At 36.4% G+C, this 16,071-nt stretch overlaps 1 protein-coding gene across 2 annotated transcripts; it reads right to left on the bottom strand.

The window, feature by feature from the left end:
- Positions 1-5,518: 5,518 nt before the first annotated feature.
- LOC149817016 (glycine-rich RNA-binding protein RZ1A-like) lies at positions 5,519-15,352 on the bottom strand. Of its 2 annotated transcripts, none has more exons than XM_089987287.1 (4): positions 15,210-15,352; positions 8,038-8,155; positions 6,177-6,713; positions 5,519-6,079 (listed from the first exon to the last, which is right to left on the bottom strand). In XM_089987287.1, the coding sequence occupies exons 2-3, from the start codon at positions 8,149-8,151 to the stop codon at positions 6,189-6,191; spliced, it is 639 nt and encodes a 212-aa protein (XP_089843413.1). In that variant the 5' UTR covers positions 8,152-8,155; positions 15,210-15,352; the 3' UTR covers positions 5,519-6,079; positions 6,177-6,188. The 2 variants fall into 2 exon arrangements, with proteins under 2 accessions (XP_089843413.1, XP_089843412.1); XM_089987286.1 differs by having other exon boundaries at positions 8,038-8,187; positions 15,210-15,351.
- Between the last annotated feature and the right edge of the window lie 719 nt (positions 15,353-16,071).

The following is a 16,071-nucleotide window of genomic DNA, read 5'->3' as shown; positions in this document are numbered from 1 at the left end:
TGACAATATTTCTTGATGTGTCCTCATTTTTTGCAGTTAAAGCACTTGACTTCATTAGGATTAGAAGAATTTGTTTTCTTTACCTTTCTTTGAAATCTTCTTTTTTTAATGAATCTTTTGAATTGTCTTGTGATGAGGGCAATATCTTCATCTTCTTCTGAATCTTCAGAGTCAGAAGTAGCCTTGAAAGCAAAAAATTTCTTCTTGGGTTCTTCTTCTTGTTTATCATGAAGTTGGACTACATATGCCATTAAGTTACCAACCAAATCTTTAAGAGAGAGAGTGTTTAAATCATTTGCTTCCTCTATAGCTGTGGTTTTTCTCTCTCATTCAGGAGTTAAACACCTTAGGATTTTTCTGACTAAATTCACTTGTGAATATTCTTTTCCAAGGGATTTTAGAGTGTTAGTGATATCGGTCATTTTTGTTACCATGTCCGATATAGATTCATTTTACTTTATTTTAAACAATTCAAATTTATGAACTAAAGAAGCAATCTTAGATTCTTTTACCTTTGACATACCTTCATGAGTAACGAGAAGAGTATGTCAGATATCATTTATTGTAGAGCATTGAGAGATGTGATTGAACTCTACCTTGTCAACAGCATAATACAATGCATTCATAGTTTTGGCATTGAGTGAAGTAGTCTTTTTTTCTTTATCGGTCCATTGGCTGAAATCAGTTGATGGCATTTGGTACTTTTCTGAAACAACTCTCTAAATTTTGAGATCCATGGATTGTAAGAATATTGTCATTCTTACTTTCAAGTATCCATAGTTTGTTCCATCGAAGAGAGAAGGACGAACAGAGGAGCACCCTTCTTTGTGCCGAGAAGATGTTGTTGCCATGCTAGATGATGGTAAGATCAAAATATAGCTAACCAGCTATGATACCAAATGAAAGTGCAGTAGGATCGAGGCAACGAGCACTGAAGGGGGGGTGAATAGTACTTTTAAATATCATCTTTGGAATTATGACGAATTTTGAAATTCGCAAAGTAATCACACAAAGAACACAAGAATTTATCTTGGTTCGATCTTTCCCGACCTATATCTAGTCCCTAAGCAAAACTCGCTTTAGATTTTCACTATCAACCTTGTGTAACTATAAGAACATACAGACCAAATTCAATCTCACTTTCAGTAACAACCCTACTGAAAGCAAACAACTTATTTAAACTAAGGAGTCCTTTCATTTTATAGAAAAATGAAATAATCAACTTACAATCAACCTACGATCCTTTCTTATGAATGCAAATAGAATGCAATTGGCTTTTGAGGTTGTTGAAATACTCAACTGACGAATTCACTATCTCTCAAAAGAAATTGAGTGAAAAACTGAAGTGAAAATATCAAGTGAGTGAGAAAATAAATACTTGAATGAATAGGAGTGAAAAGCAAAGAATTTGATCCTTATAATTCGATTGGATTCTATTCAACTTGATGTTTTTTAGTGTGGAATGCACTCATATTTATAGTTGAAAGATTTCATACGTTGAGGGTATGAAAGGGTGTCAAAACAGTCTATTTTAAATGATCAAAATGTTTGAAAAATGAAAAGACACACCTATTAAAAGTTACAGAAAAATGGCAAAATTAGTCGACTGAAACAGTAGTTAGTCGACTCGAATCAAATATTAGCAGATTGACAATTATCGTCGGTCGACTAATGTATTTATCATAGCCGTTTGAAAATTTGAAGTTTTGAAACTTAGTTGACTAAAGAAAAGGTTAGTCGACTGATAATATCATCAGTAGACTGAAAAATCTTTCAGTCGACTGCTGCTAAATTTTTCTGAAAGTACATGTTTTGTCTGGTCAACTGATAAAATCGTTAGTCGACTGCTACTAAAGTTTCCAAAAAACAGACATTTTGTCTGATCGACTGATAAAACCTTCAGTCGACTAATTTTATAAAAATGACATTTTTGCTTAGAAAATTTGACGCGAAAAGATTGGTTGACTGGTGAGTCTATTGGTCGACTAATAAACATGAAAAATTAAGTAAAGAGTTTTCTAAAATGATTTTCATGAAGGGTTTTTTTAGAAAAGTTTTTCTAAAGACTTTTTAGGGGAAATGCACTCTAAGTAAGGCTCTTACAAGAATCTAAGACATTTAATAAATTTTACATTTGCACACTAGTCTTCATAGATTCTTCATCGAATTCTTCAATTCTTGTTATCTTTCTTTATTGCCTTAACTGAAATACAGTTGATTCACTTGTTCATCATCAAAACCTTGTACTTGAAGTATCGTGTACGACTTCATTGTCGTAACAATGCAATGTATCTTATTCTTTTTCTATTGTAGGGTCTCTTGAAGATGAAACCTTTAAGAGATAGACCAGACAAAACATGTCTTGAAAAAGTTGAGAGAGAGATTTTGAAGATTGAAAGAATGAAGAATGGTTTCACATTCATTTTTATTGTAACAAGTCTTGGAAGGGCTAAAGAAAAAAGGAGGGATAAAAAATGAGAAGCTAACAAAGTCGGTGTTTTAAATATGAGATAAAATGCTCGTGGGAGCAGGGTGCACGTCAAAGGATGCAAGGCCTAAGCCAAATGGGAAACTATCCTCGATGGGCAGGGAGTACTCTTGGAGTTTTTTTTTTACGTTAAATCCAAAATTAAAATGCATGTGAGAATAAATTAATTGATACAGTTATTTTTCATGGATCTAGCTTACATGCATGTAAGCCAGAAAGCTCTTGTCAAACGGGTAAAGCTTCTCTTAGAGGTAGTATTTGCCAAATTCACGAATTAAGGAGTTTCACTTTTCCACTTTCACAGACTACCTGCGAAGCCCTTCCCCCAAACAGAGCCTAAAATTACACAAAGTGGCGACAGTTCATCTCAGGCACCAACTTAGCTTAAATGAGTTTTTTTACAAATTAGTCCCTGTCTTATAAGGTATATTGCAAACCATGTTTATCTTTTCGGTTGTTAGTGCGATTGGTCCTTCCGTTTGAAGGGCGTTAGATTTACCATGGTCAGACACAAGTGATGGAAATACCCATATTTAAGCTCCTAACCTTAAGTCCCTAACTCTTTAGCATTTGAAAGTTTATTAACTTTATTTTACTGCATTTTCTAGAACTTTTGCAAAACACTCCATGCCCTATTCTTTTTTCAAAATGGTCCTTCTATGATAGCAGAACCATCATTTTGCATGTTCTTAATTGTTACCATCAGGAGACGCAGACGGCTGTTACCCTAAGGGTCTTTACCAAGAGTTAACAAGAAGGCAGGGACGATCTTGCAAAAACAAACGATATAGGGATGATTTTGCAATATAACCCATAAGGTAGGAACTGATTTGAAGAAAACGCTTTTGAAATATGTCCAAAGTGTATGTAAGGGCTTGTTTGGTCGCTGCCGTGTAATTTGGGGTGTAATTTGGGACGACACGGCCACAAATCATGTGGTTACCACCAAACATTGGACACAACAAATGCGCGGAAGGCTCTGAAACGGTATTTCACTGTTCCACCCACCCACGCACCCCTCGTTACGCTGACAGCAGGAATCGGGGAACAGACTTAAAAAATTATCGAGCAGAGGGGTCTTTACCAAGATGGTTAATGGAGAGAGAGTTTTGAACCATAGTTATATATCTCGTTGTAAATTTAGATATTTTGTTTTATGGGGGAAAACTCGGGAAAATATTGACATTTAAAGTTTAAAATATAAAAATAGAATAAAAAACATAACAATATACAAAAGTGTAAGTATCATGTTAATAACATGATAATATTGCGATAAAAAAAACAATATTCTGGTGTTTTATAAGATTATGTCGATTTCTGAGAATCTTGCAACAAAATCACAATATTTTCAGAAGTACCGTGACATTTGTGACTGTTTTTAACCACCAAAAGAAGGGAAAAAAAAGCAGTTGGATGGAAGCCCCCGCCACATGAAAGACAAATAATCATTACAGGACTAAAAACACTTTCATGCCCAATGTAATAGATTGCGTATCAGGTCAGAGTGTCATTTTGCAAACTCTAGATGCCATTCATTTAAGGCATCAACGACTTGGAGAAATTTTTTTGCAGTATTCATATGGTAACAAATTACTAGGACTAGTATAGGTCTGTGTCAATAAGTGTGATATTGGTAGAGCCAAGGACCAAACATCCTCAGGTTGAATGGTGCAGGCTAGGGCCGGTTGCCTAGAGCCTCCTGGAGGGTGTTTCTCTGTTGCTCCAACAGATATGTGCTATGCGAACTCAATGAAGAGAGCGTCCAACATTTATTCATTGAATGCCCTTTGGTTGTTGATATATGGTACTACCATTATCAACCGGTTCGGGAGAAAGAGTAACAAACCAGCATCCAACCCAGGAAATCGTTTGGTTGTTTAAGCAATCATTCAAGGAAGAATGGCTGGGATGGTGTTGGAAGCAAACCTTTCACACAGTCATTTGGTGTGTGGTGAGCCAGAAATAAGGCCATCCATGAGGGCTAACAATCTGCATTTGTGCATGCTTGTGTACACGCCCACCCATGCGTGTGTGTGTGTGTGTGTGTGTTTTCTGAAAAATACCAATGAACTTTTTTTTGTATAATTTGAACACAGTGGAATGCCCACATGGCATCTCATTAGCTTAAATCAACCACAAACAGAACCCAGCATCTAGCATGGAACATCCAAGCATTTAGTAATAAAGAAAACACCCAGAACACACATACCTGCTTACATTGTCCATGTACAGCATCAAGCCCGAGGCAGTAGTGCAACCCTGGTCTTCTTTCTTCATAACAGATATTATCCACAGAAATCAGTTACCACAGATTAAGCATCTTATTTGTGCACTCACAGAGCAACCCGTAAACAGTGAAACCAATCCTCACACCAACCAAAGCACATGGATCAAAGCTTGACGCAAGAAAGAAGTGAAGAGAAAAGTGATTGCAACTAGCATGGGCTGCTCTTCATATTAACACTAAACACAAAAGAACTGGTTGATTGCCGATCCATTGCAGACTGGGGCATAATCCAGGATAAACTCACAAAGAAATAATTTGAAGCACTAAGCTACTTCCAGAACCCCTTGATACAGCACTTTCAAGTATACCCCCAAGCAGGACAGCCACAAATCAGAATCTAAAGAAGGTAATGAACCTCTGTCGTAGACACTAAAAACCAGAATACTAACATGAATTACTCTCATCAGCCACTAACATGAGAGAAAACAAGCAGTCTTCCTCCAAAGAGAACATAACTGAACATGGGATCAATATGGGGACCATATGCTGCAGAAGTTGCAGAATAATAGGAAAACACTGGTAATCACGACAAAACAGCAACGATTCCCCTAGGTAACAAGACCATGGTTGGACTCCTGCTTAAAGTAGCCCTCAGCACTTTCCCGAAAAACTTTCAGAAGTTTTATTTAGAAAACACCGCATGCATCAGCAGAGCATGCCTAATCAGATTACAAACCCAAGCTCTAAAGCATGCATCCAAAAATACCGGAAAATGCAACGAAGCCTGCAAAAACATCAATATAATTAAAATCATTTTATGACCATCCAAGAAAGTTTACATGGACGAATATAGAAAACGCTAAAGTTTACCATGCTTCTGATATTGGTCAATTTGATTAAAACTGTGTTTGATAAAGCAAGAAAGCACAGTATTCATGTCCAGTGCCGCATCTAACATTCTACTGGAATCATACTTACGGTAAGTATGATTGACTCGGGCTGAATCAATTAGCGAAACCCATTTCAACATCTCATCCAGTGACATCACATCCAACACTTAACTGCATACAAAACACAGTATAGCAGGGTTCCAGGTTCCAGCAGCAGTGACATCATTCAGAATCACAAACAAATTCCTGATGTACGCAAGCATAAGAAGGCATCTGACGGAAGCATCATATGATCAACAGACACAAAGCAAAACTTAGAATGCAGGTATCTTTCCAGCGACATAATGGCAAAGTTAAGTATGCAAACTAGATGAACCCATGTACAAACATGGGCATAATCTGTAATCTCCAGTTATGAACAACACAAATCCCTTATACTTGCAGCAGCAAAAGCCCCACAAGCTCCAGAAAAGACTGCAAGAGGACAAAGAGAAAGTGTTACTTCAAATTTAAAAGCTTAGCAATCAACCTACAAAAAGACAGTACATGACATACTTCTATGGATGCATACCATGTGAAACAGCTAAGAACGGTAGCCTCCTGGACCAGGTCGTTTATATGGCCCTGAACGATCACGATTGTAACGGTCCCCTCCAGTCCCACCATGACTACCTCCATCCCTGCTGTGCCCACCATAACGATCACCATCACGATCAGGGCCATAACGATTGCCACCTCCACCACCACGAGCATATCCCCGGCTGCTATATTTGTCATTCAACACACCTTCACCAGATGGACATTCCCTGGCAAAATGTCCCTGCTGACCACATTTAAAACACCCTCCATTGTTAGATCCCCTTCCACCACCATAATCACGATCACGCCCACGGTCACGGCCACGGTCATGATCATAGTCACGGTCGTGGTCGCGATTACGGTCACCATCACGATCTCTATTAGATGGTTGAGCCTTATCAACAGTAATAGATCGACCATCAAGACTCATGCCATCCATTGCACGTATTGCATCTTCCATAGCCTTCTCGTCATCAAAAGTAACAAAACCAAAGCCACGAGAACGGCCAGAGAACCTATCAACAACCACCTGTATCAAGAGAAAGGCCAGGCTGTCAAATGCACAAAACAAACTTCAAGTATACTAGATGATTAATCAAATCACTACAAAATCCAGAAGTATGGCGGAAGATTCTAGCTACAAAAAATAGACTTGCTTCACCAATCAAATTAATATAAGTTGTCACTCCCTTATCATTGGGGTTGTACACATGCTCAGGTGGATGGTCAAATGTAGACAGGCATACCTGCTAATAGCAGTAACTTGAGAAATTATATTTTTAATCTTTTTTATGTTAGACCATCCTACAGATTTGAGCCTACCATTCTGCTCAGTGTTAAACTAGCGAAAATAATTCAGTGGCACTTCGCATTTTTTAGATAAAATTGAAAAGAAATACAAAATAAGTCTTATTAACCAAGCAAATCCCTGAGTTCAGCAAACTTCTAGCGGTGTCATAAATGAGATCTGTCTCTTATATCATTTTGGTTTCCCACTTTCTAAAGCTGGTACTGGGGAAGTTTTGATATGGAACATAGGGACCCATTGGATAGTTGGAAGACATTTGGGCAATCCAAGAGTACATTATTTATGACAGTAAATATATCTATACTCCTGATATAAATGGCACTTGGAACAGGATATGGAATGTGTCAGATCTCAACTAGCAGCATGTTTTGTACAATGGACAGGTTTTTGTTCTCTGTTTAACATTTCATGTGCATCATGGTCACGTGTACACATTATTTTTACTATACCCCAGTGACTAATAGATGATCGGCCACAGTCCTTAAAATTGGATTTTCCAAAACCTAACACCTCAATGAAGACTAACAAATTCACTAGATCATACTTTGTTTCTAGACAAGTTCAGATAGCTATCCCATATGAATGGGCACCAAATTCTGCCACATCCGTCGACTGCATACTTATGGTGTTTGATAGATTTTGAAAATCTTGGCATGTTAGAAAAAGTAAAATCACTAATTTGATAAAAGATTCGATTTCACATTAAATTTTAACAGAAAACTTTAGCATTCATGAACAAACTTCAAACTAATCTAAGATTATTAATAATGTGCCAATGTCTTTATTTGAAGTGTTCAAAAAAGATTCTACCTTTGTGGACTCATTATGGTGAGTCATGGCCAAGGAACGTAGGTCAAAGAGAAGAATTTGTGTCAAACTAATAGCAAAGTTCATTATCTGTATAATAACTTGGATAATAGGATTACTGTGAAAACTTTAAGGCAATACTCTCACTATGCTCCCAAGAATCAGATGCCTTAGTGCAGTATAGGAAGATCACACCAATGTACAAAGATGCAAATAAATGAGTGTGAAGATAGATCACCTTTGCTTCCACAAGATGGCCAAACTTTTCAAATGCTTCTTTCAAAGACCTGTCAGATGTTGACCATGACAGGCCTCCAATGAAGCAGCGGTACTCTTCCAGTGTTTCAGTCATTGTCCTAAAGGTCCCACAAAAGTTCACGTCCAGAAACTATGACCATCAAAGGCAATCCAACATAAAAATAAGAAGAGTATCTAGTGAAAGTCTTCCATTTTTTTGCAGCATTTCTTAAGAACCGATGTACCAAAAGAGTAACAGAGACTACTAATGTTGTAGTACACCAATATTCATAGGCCATTGCATGACAACAATTTTGCATCCAAGCATAGAAAAGCACAATAAGTATGAATTTCCCAGTGAGAGGGAACACTCAAAACTACATGAAACATTTCATAATGTGGGGTATTGGGAGAATATGAGTTACATAATTAGCATAAAGATCACTTTCCCAACCATTCTAGGTTAGATTAGTAGTGTCCTTGAAGAGCAAAATTCATAGCATGAGCAACTAGATCTTTTTAAGAAGTAACAGGAAAAATATCCATCAAGTAGATTGGGCAGTTGGCAAAGCGATGGTTGAGGGTCCTTAAGGGGCAAACATAAAATGTAGACAATATCAATAATATACAAATAATACAAAGGATTATTATAAATTTTTAAAACATTGAAAATTTTTATTGAGTAAATATGGGGCTAATGTTGTGATGTTCTCAAAATAGCTGTTACCTTGAAAATATTGTGATATTTTTGGGATTATATTGGTATCTGAAAATATCATGTTAAAATCATGAAAGTTTCAAAATAATGGTGATATTCATGGCAGAGATTTGTAGCCTATAAGAGTTTGTTAAAAATGAATACTGAGAAATGTAATTAGTGGGTGTAAACTAGAATAGCTCGCAGATACCTTCCTTTGTCTAAAGCAATGTCGTAAGTATCGTACTATATCGTACGATGCGTATCGTTACTTTCAGGTTTTGCGATATGATACACACTCGTATCGCGATACGAGTGTGTATTGTACCCGTATCGAGTATATCGTACAATACACCTTTGTATCGTGTTGTATCGTACGATACAACTTCGGCGCACTTTAAAAAGGTCGAAAGTTACTTTTTCATTTGAGTTTTAAATGCATTATGTCTAGAGGCCATTAGAAGTGCATTTTCACCATTTTTCACCCAAAGAAATGGGTTAAGGTAAAAAAATGCATTTCCACCATTTTTTCACTCAAGAAAATGGTTATGAGTAAAATTACAAAGCTACTCTCCAAAAAAAATTGTCAGGGCGGGGCGCTGCCCCCCGCCAACTTACCGCAAAGTTGGATATGCGAAAATTAAAGATTTATATCAAGGTAGAAATCAGGCTCTACGCTCCTCCAACAAAGATGACATAAGATGATCTGGCATGGCAATTGAGCACTCAAGTAATGAGTGAAAACCAATTGAAAATCGAGTGCAACTATTGTCATAATATTTTTGTTTATGTAGTATGAAAGTATGAGTCATGTGACATGTTCTTAATTGCAAGATATTTAATATTTTGCATTGTTCTTGTGAGATATGCATACAATATTATCTATGATTCTATATTTGTTAATGTTTGATGATGTCATATGCGGTTCATAGAGACATAAATGTTTTATATGTGATTTTATGATTGTATTTTGTGCAATTCATCATCGTTTAATGTGATGATTTTTTTAGAATTTTTGCTATTTTTTCTGATTTATCTTGATTTTTTGGAGTTTTTGAATATTTGTATTAAAATTTTACGATACATTTACGATACGATATAGTGTTACTTTGGGCCCAACCAATACGAGTAACAATACGATACAACCTTGGTTTAAAGTATTTCATTGTGAAGGAAAATGGATGGCCTCTCCATGTGTAAGTAAGATTTGTGTTTCTTTTAGAGTTTTAGAACATAATATTGTTGGCTATCTATCAGAAATTTTAGGTGAAACTGGAATTTTTCAGAATTTAATTCGTATTAATATCTCAGTGCTTGCCTTTGGCTATGTTTTCTTTGAATGACCATATATTCCCATAACCATATAAATTCAATTGTTTTTCTTAATCTATTGTGATAGGTAAAGATGAGAGATGTTACTGAAAAATACCCATAATTAATTTTTTGTGTTTATTGCAGAGTTACCGGAAGCGCCTAGGTAAAAGGGGAAGCGCGCTTCGGAAGCGCAAAACGTCGCGCTTTCGAAGCGTGAGGGGAAGCATCCCCTTTTTTTGGGAAGCATGCTTCCCTTTTATGGGAAGCGAGTTTCCCATTTATGGGAAACGCGCTTCCCCCACGCTTTCCTCCACGCTTCCCCCTCGCTTCCGGTTCGCTTCCTAGGTCGCTTCCGGGTCGCTTCCGGTTCGCTTCCTAGGTCGCTTCCGAGACGGTTCGGAATTTTCTTCTAAGTAGTCCCGCGTTTCCGAAATTTTTGAAAGTGCCTCGCTTCCCGCTCCCGCTTCCTCGACTGGTAACTCTAGTTTATTGTGTTTGTGTGTGAAACTAAAATGAAAGACATTATGAAAACAACATTAATATTTATGAAGACTTTGTTTCTCAAATAGTCTAGTACTTCTGAAATTTTCCATGATCTCATAATACATATTTGCTAGTTAATTATTTATTTTCAATCATACACAATGTAACACGGACTCTTCTAACAAGGCACCGCACCCACGTTGCACCCGCACCCATGCGGGTGCGACACTTGGACACAGCTTCCTTTGTGTCAGGTGAAGTCAACCACACTGAGATCCACTTCTGTCCAAAAGTAGATTCAGTTAACCCTAACCAAGTCCAGTTTTATCTAATATTATATATATAAATACATAAATGCACACATATACTCATAGTGTTAACTTAAAACTGTTAAAAATTATATATATATATACACCCTCGCCACACCCAAGTTTTTTCAAAGTGCCACATCTGCACCTGTATCCACACCCGCATCTATGTGACATAGATCATATATTCTGTTAAGTGTACTTTTTTTAGTTATTAATAATATTTAATCTCAGACCCTTTTGATACATGCAATAAATATGATTTATAACATTGTAATTATGGTTGTACATATTTGCTACTTGTTATATTTCTATTTATTTCATACTTAAATTTACATAATTGTAGTTGGGCTACTGAGAAGCGTTTTATTTATCTTTATAGCTATTTTTTTCTTTTTTGGATATTTAATTGATTAATCCAGAGTTACTAGAAGTGTCATAGGGAGTGGGGAAGCGTGCTTCCCCGAAGCACGTTTTGGAAGCACGAAACATCGCGCTTCTGAAACGCACTGAGAAGTGCAAAAAGAAATTGGGAAGTGTGGCTCCCATTTATGGGAAGCTCGCTTTTCCTTTTTTCATTTTTTCTCTTTTTTTGCTTCCCCCTCGCTTCCTAGGTCACTTCCAAGACGATTCCTGGTTCGCTTCTAAGTCATCCCATGCTTCCCGCTTCCTAAATTTTTGAAAGTGGCTTACTTCCCACTTTTGCTTCCCGAATCACTTCCCGCTCATGCTTCCTCGACTGACAACTCTGGATTAATCAATGGATTCATGAATTGCTTAGTGTCATTTTGATGTATTCAAAGTTTAGACTTGTTAATGACTTCAGGTTATATGATAATTATATTGTTTCTGAGTTGTTATATGTTACTTAACATGTTCTAGTAGTGTACATGTAGATTTAGTTGATGTTATCATAGTTTTAGTTTTTTTTTTAGTTTAGTAAGGTTTTATTTCTATTTTTATTTTTTACTTTTAAGTTTGTTTGAATTTTAAAATTTCTTTGCTGATGTATCTTATGATACGATACAATTCAGTCCACCACACACGTATCTTAGACCCTTCCGACATGGGCCACATATACCTTTTACAATATTGCACTACTCACCTCATTCAAAATTTTCTATATGATTACACAATTTCCCCAAACAAAAAAGGAAACAATGTCACCTCTTCTTAAAACATTAGCCCCTATTGCAAAAAAATAAAGAGGGAGAGTTTACACCTAATCTCATCCACCCCTTATTGTCCCTCTAAAAAAGTGAATGTCATGACAAGGTTAAAGGGAGCACAAGTTAAAAATAAACATAGAGAAAAAGTGAACCTCTAGGCCAAGTAAAGACTGATAGAATAAAATATAACAACAAAATTAACAAACAAAACAATAGGGAGAAAAAGAAAATCAACCCATAGACATACTTGCTACCCTCGAGGTACCATAGTCTCTAGTAGAATCAATGGTTTCAAATTATTCCAATTGATGTTTTGTGAATATGACGGTATAGTTGTGATCTCCAGTCCATTTAGTGAACATGCATTAAATGAGATTTTGATGTGTATATACCATAGTCACAAATATCGTATCGGCTATATCTCGGCGATGCTATTTCTAGCAATATCATAGGTTTGGTGATAAATCTCAAGGCTTAAAAAATAAAAAATATGTAAAAATAACAAAATTAAGTAAGAAAAATTCATGTTTAGATAATAAAATACATATATAATAAAATAAATAAGTAAAAATGCAAAATAAAGAAGAAAAACATATTTAAGATGTAGAAAATAAATAAAAAGTTAAAAACAGTAACAATAATTGATAATATATTCTCATGATAATATCGTGATATTATCAAATTGGTGATATTTTCAAAATATCATGAAGTTTTACCTATAATATCATTTGATAAAAATACAAAGATAATATCATGATATTTTGAAAATATCGCCAATATTTGTGACTATGGTATATACATTTTTAAAGGAATATAAAAAACCAATGGCATACAATGCATCAGAACTTCACAACAAAAAAAGAAACCAATTTTGTATGAATGTGTGTGTCCCTCGTCAAAGGGTTTTGTACTCTCTTGTAGAAAGTCATGGTTGCGGGTTCTATCTAGTTGATTTACAAGACCTAAAAAAATATGCTCATATGTCGTAATCAAACAATCCAAGAGCCGATTCTTACAAAATCATGCATGTTGGACACCTATATAATCAGATTTCAAAAATTCAAAACACCCTATGAATACCAGTTTGTAAGATCCACTCTCTCTCTCTCCATACATGTATACATATGTTTTTTGCTTAATCTGAGACTATAGATGTCTTTTTTTGTCGCTTGTTTACTAGAAAACATGTTTTGGATCAGATATGTTTCAATAAGAAAAGCTCATTATTTTCACTGCCATGATTTTGTGCAATACAGGACATTGATTTTTATATTATACTAAAATCCTATCTAAACATAAAAAAATCCTTAATCTAATAGATGTTTTCCACTACAAAGATCACATTTGTAGGGTTTGATTTAGAAACCATGCAATGAAACATGATAAACCTAAGATGGTTCATAGCAATAGATACTTGAATTGGTAGAACAGGCTATGTCACACAATGTTGTGAAAAGTGTTGAGGCGTAGTGAAGCGCTCCACCAAAAGTGAAGCAAGGCGTAAAGCGTAAGCCTCAAAAATATATTTTTAAAAACTTAAAAAAAATTTATTTAAAAATACAAATAAATAAAAAATGCTTTATTCATGAAGAAACGACCAATATAAAATAGAAAATATCAAATACATACCGAAAAATATGAGAATAACATGTAAAACAGTAAAAGTAACATTAACACAACAACTTTATCTATCTAAGTATCTAACAAATAAAATATGAGCAGTCAATGAAAAATTAAGTAACAAAATCACTAAAAATCAAATTCCTCAACATCATCATATAATGCACACAAGTTCATCTAAAGTTCGAAATATGCATCCATGTTTGAAAAATTAGCTCTATCAAAGTACTAAAATCACACATAAGAATTCATATCTACACTTAGTCTCACAAACAAATAAACAAACATATGAAAGAAGAAGAAAACTGGAAGAAGAGGGAGAAGAAGAACTGAAGAAGAAGAAGAAGGGAACGAGAAAAAGAAGAAAGAATAGAGGAAGAAGAAGCAAAAGAACACAAAAATGGAAGAAGAAAAAGGAGAAGAAGATGAGATGGAGAGAGAGGGGGGGAGTGCCCTAACCCATCGGGCCTCCCCTTTCTTTCTTCCGGCAGGAAAGAGAGAGGTAAAAGAGAGGGAGTGCCCTAACCCATCGGGCCTCCCCTTTCTTTCTTTTTTTCTTTTTTACGTATTAGATTTGGGTCACCCAATCAGTTTGAGGTGTGAGCCTCAATGCCTATGAGGCGCATGCCTCCGGCCTTTTACAATGTATCGTGTACAACATTGTAACATACAGTACAATGAGGCATATGAAACCTCATTTTTCCTCTCGCTCTTGTTGGCAATTATCCGATGGGTTTTAATAAGAAATAACAAGGATATGGTAAGAACATCTCTTGAGTATATTACCATATGAATGGTGTGGTTTTCTTCTTTCATAATCAAGCTTCTCCTCCAGTAAAGAAACGATTAACACGCCCAATAAAGCAGCTATTGGAATCCTAAGACCTCACAAGGTGGAAAATCAAAGAAAAAATGGAAATCTGCTGGATTCACCTATTAATTTTATCTTCAAGCTGTAATTTGTTTCACATGGATACGTTTCACTAATAAATCCCAAACATAATCATCAAGTTTCCATTCCCAGTTATTTAGAAATAAATCACTCACTTAACGGGAAAAGAAGGATAATTGAGATGCAATCCGCCCATTTATCCTGATTCTCCAGACATGTAGCCTACCCGGACACCCTCACACTAAAGAAAGCGCGCAAATCCTCAACCAACTCACATCTAACACAAATTCAAACAACCAATTCAGGAAAACAACAATAATGATCGTAACAAGGAGTGAATTTTACGCCCTCCAAATGCAATCCCTAACCCTAGCTAACCACAATCTCGAATCACCCAAACAAAGAAAATAATTACATCGCATCGGTCAACACCAAAACCTAATCGAGCAATCGGATCAAACCCTGAGAAATGCCTTGACAGGTTGCAATTGAGACCCAGAATCGCTACAGCAAATGAAAACCCTAACTACAACGCAGAACTGAGAGGGGAAAACGGAAAATCACACAGAAAAGGGAAGAAACAAAAGAAATTACAAATTCATCAAATCATGATCGAGATCGCAGAGCCATTAACACAAAGAAAAAGATGATCAAGAGACCCAAGAAACAGAAGAGAGAGAGAGAGAGTACCTTATCAAAATCCCACAACGCGTCCAAAACCAACGGGGCGAAAACAAAGCGAGGCTGCCTTATAACAGGGGCGGAGCCACGTTGAGCGGAGTGTGGGCACGTGCCCACCCTGACCCGTTGAAACCCCACAACAGCGTATGGGTTTTCCCGTAGAAAAGGGCCTCAGGGTGGGCACTGGCGCCCAACCCTTTTCCCTAAAATCTCTCTCTCCGGCCCTCTGCCGCGACCTCAAAGTGGTCCCCGCCCCGTTGCGACCCCACCTCTCTGCAGTTTTGCCCAAACCCGCGATGACATGAGCCCTTATTTTGGTCCCCACTCTCGAGCTCACACTCTCCATCTTTTCTCTCTTGATTTAGCTCTCTCTGGGGTTCGGACCTCCCTGCGACCCCACCTGTGGGGCCCTCTCTCTCACCTTTAGAGGCTCTGCCCGCATCCCCACGTCTACAAGCAAGCCCTCGCTCTCTCCTTTTTGAGTTTTTGTGTGGCCCCCTCCCCCAACGATCCAACCCCGCCGCATAGTTGTCCAGCACACCATGCATGTTGTTGCTGCATTGTGCTAGAGGTCTATACTCTCTTTGGCTCGTTTGTGTTTATAGCATAAATGCATAATTGATTATGTAAGAATTAAGGTTTCGATTAGCATTTAGGTTTAAAGATTTTTGTGTTTTTTTAATTAGCATTTAGGATTTGAATGAGATGAATATTAATTAGTTATTTTTATATTTTTTAAATTCATATTATACATGATCTATATATTTTATTTTAGTTAGAAATTTTAGGGGTTTTTTATTTTTTGTTTTAATTGGTTTATGTATAAAAACTATGAATGGTGTGGCTCGATTGAGGTTTTTATTTATTTTTT

The sequence above is a fragment of the Nuphar pumila genome, chromosome 14 (assembly GCF_984573655.1).
Source record: "Nuphar pumila chromosome 14, dmNupPumi1.hap1.1, whole genome shotgun sequence".
NCBI lineage: Eukaryota > Viridiplantae > Streptophyta > Magnoliopsida > Nymphaeales > Nymphaeaceae > Nuphar > Nuphar pumila.
The sequence above is the reverse complement of the archived record's forward strand: the minus strand, read 5'-3'. Positions and strand labels throughout refer to the sequence as shown.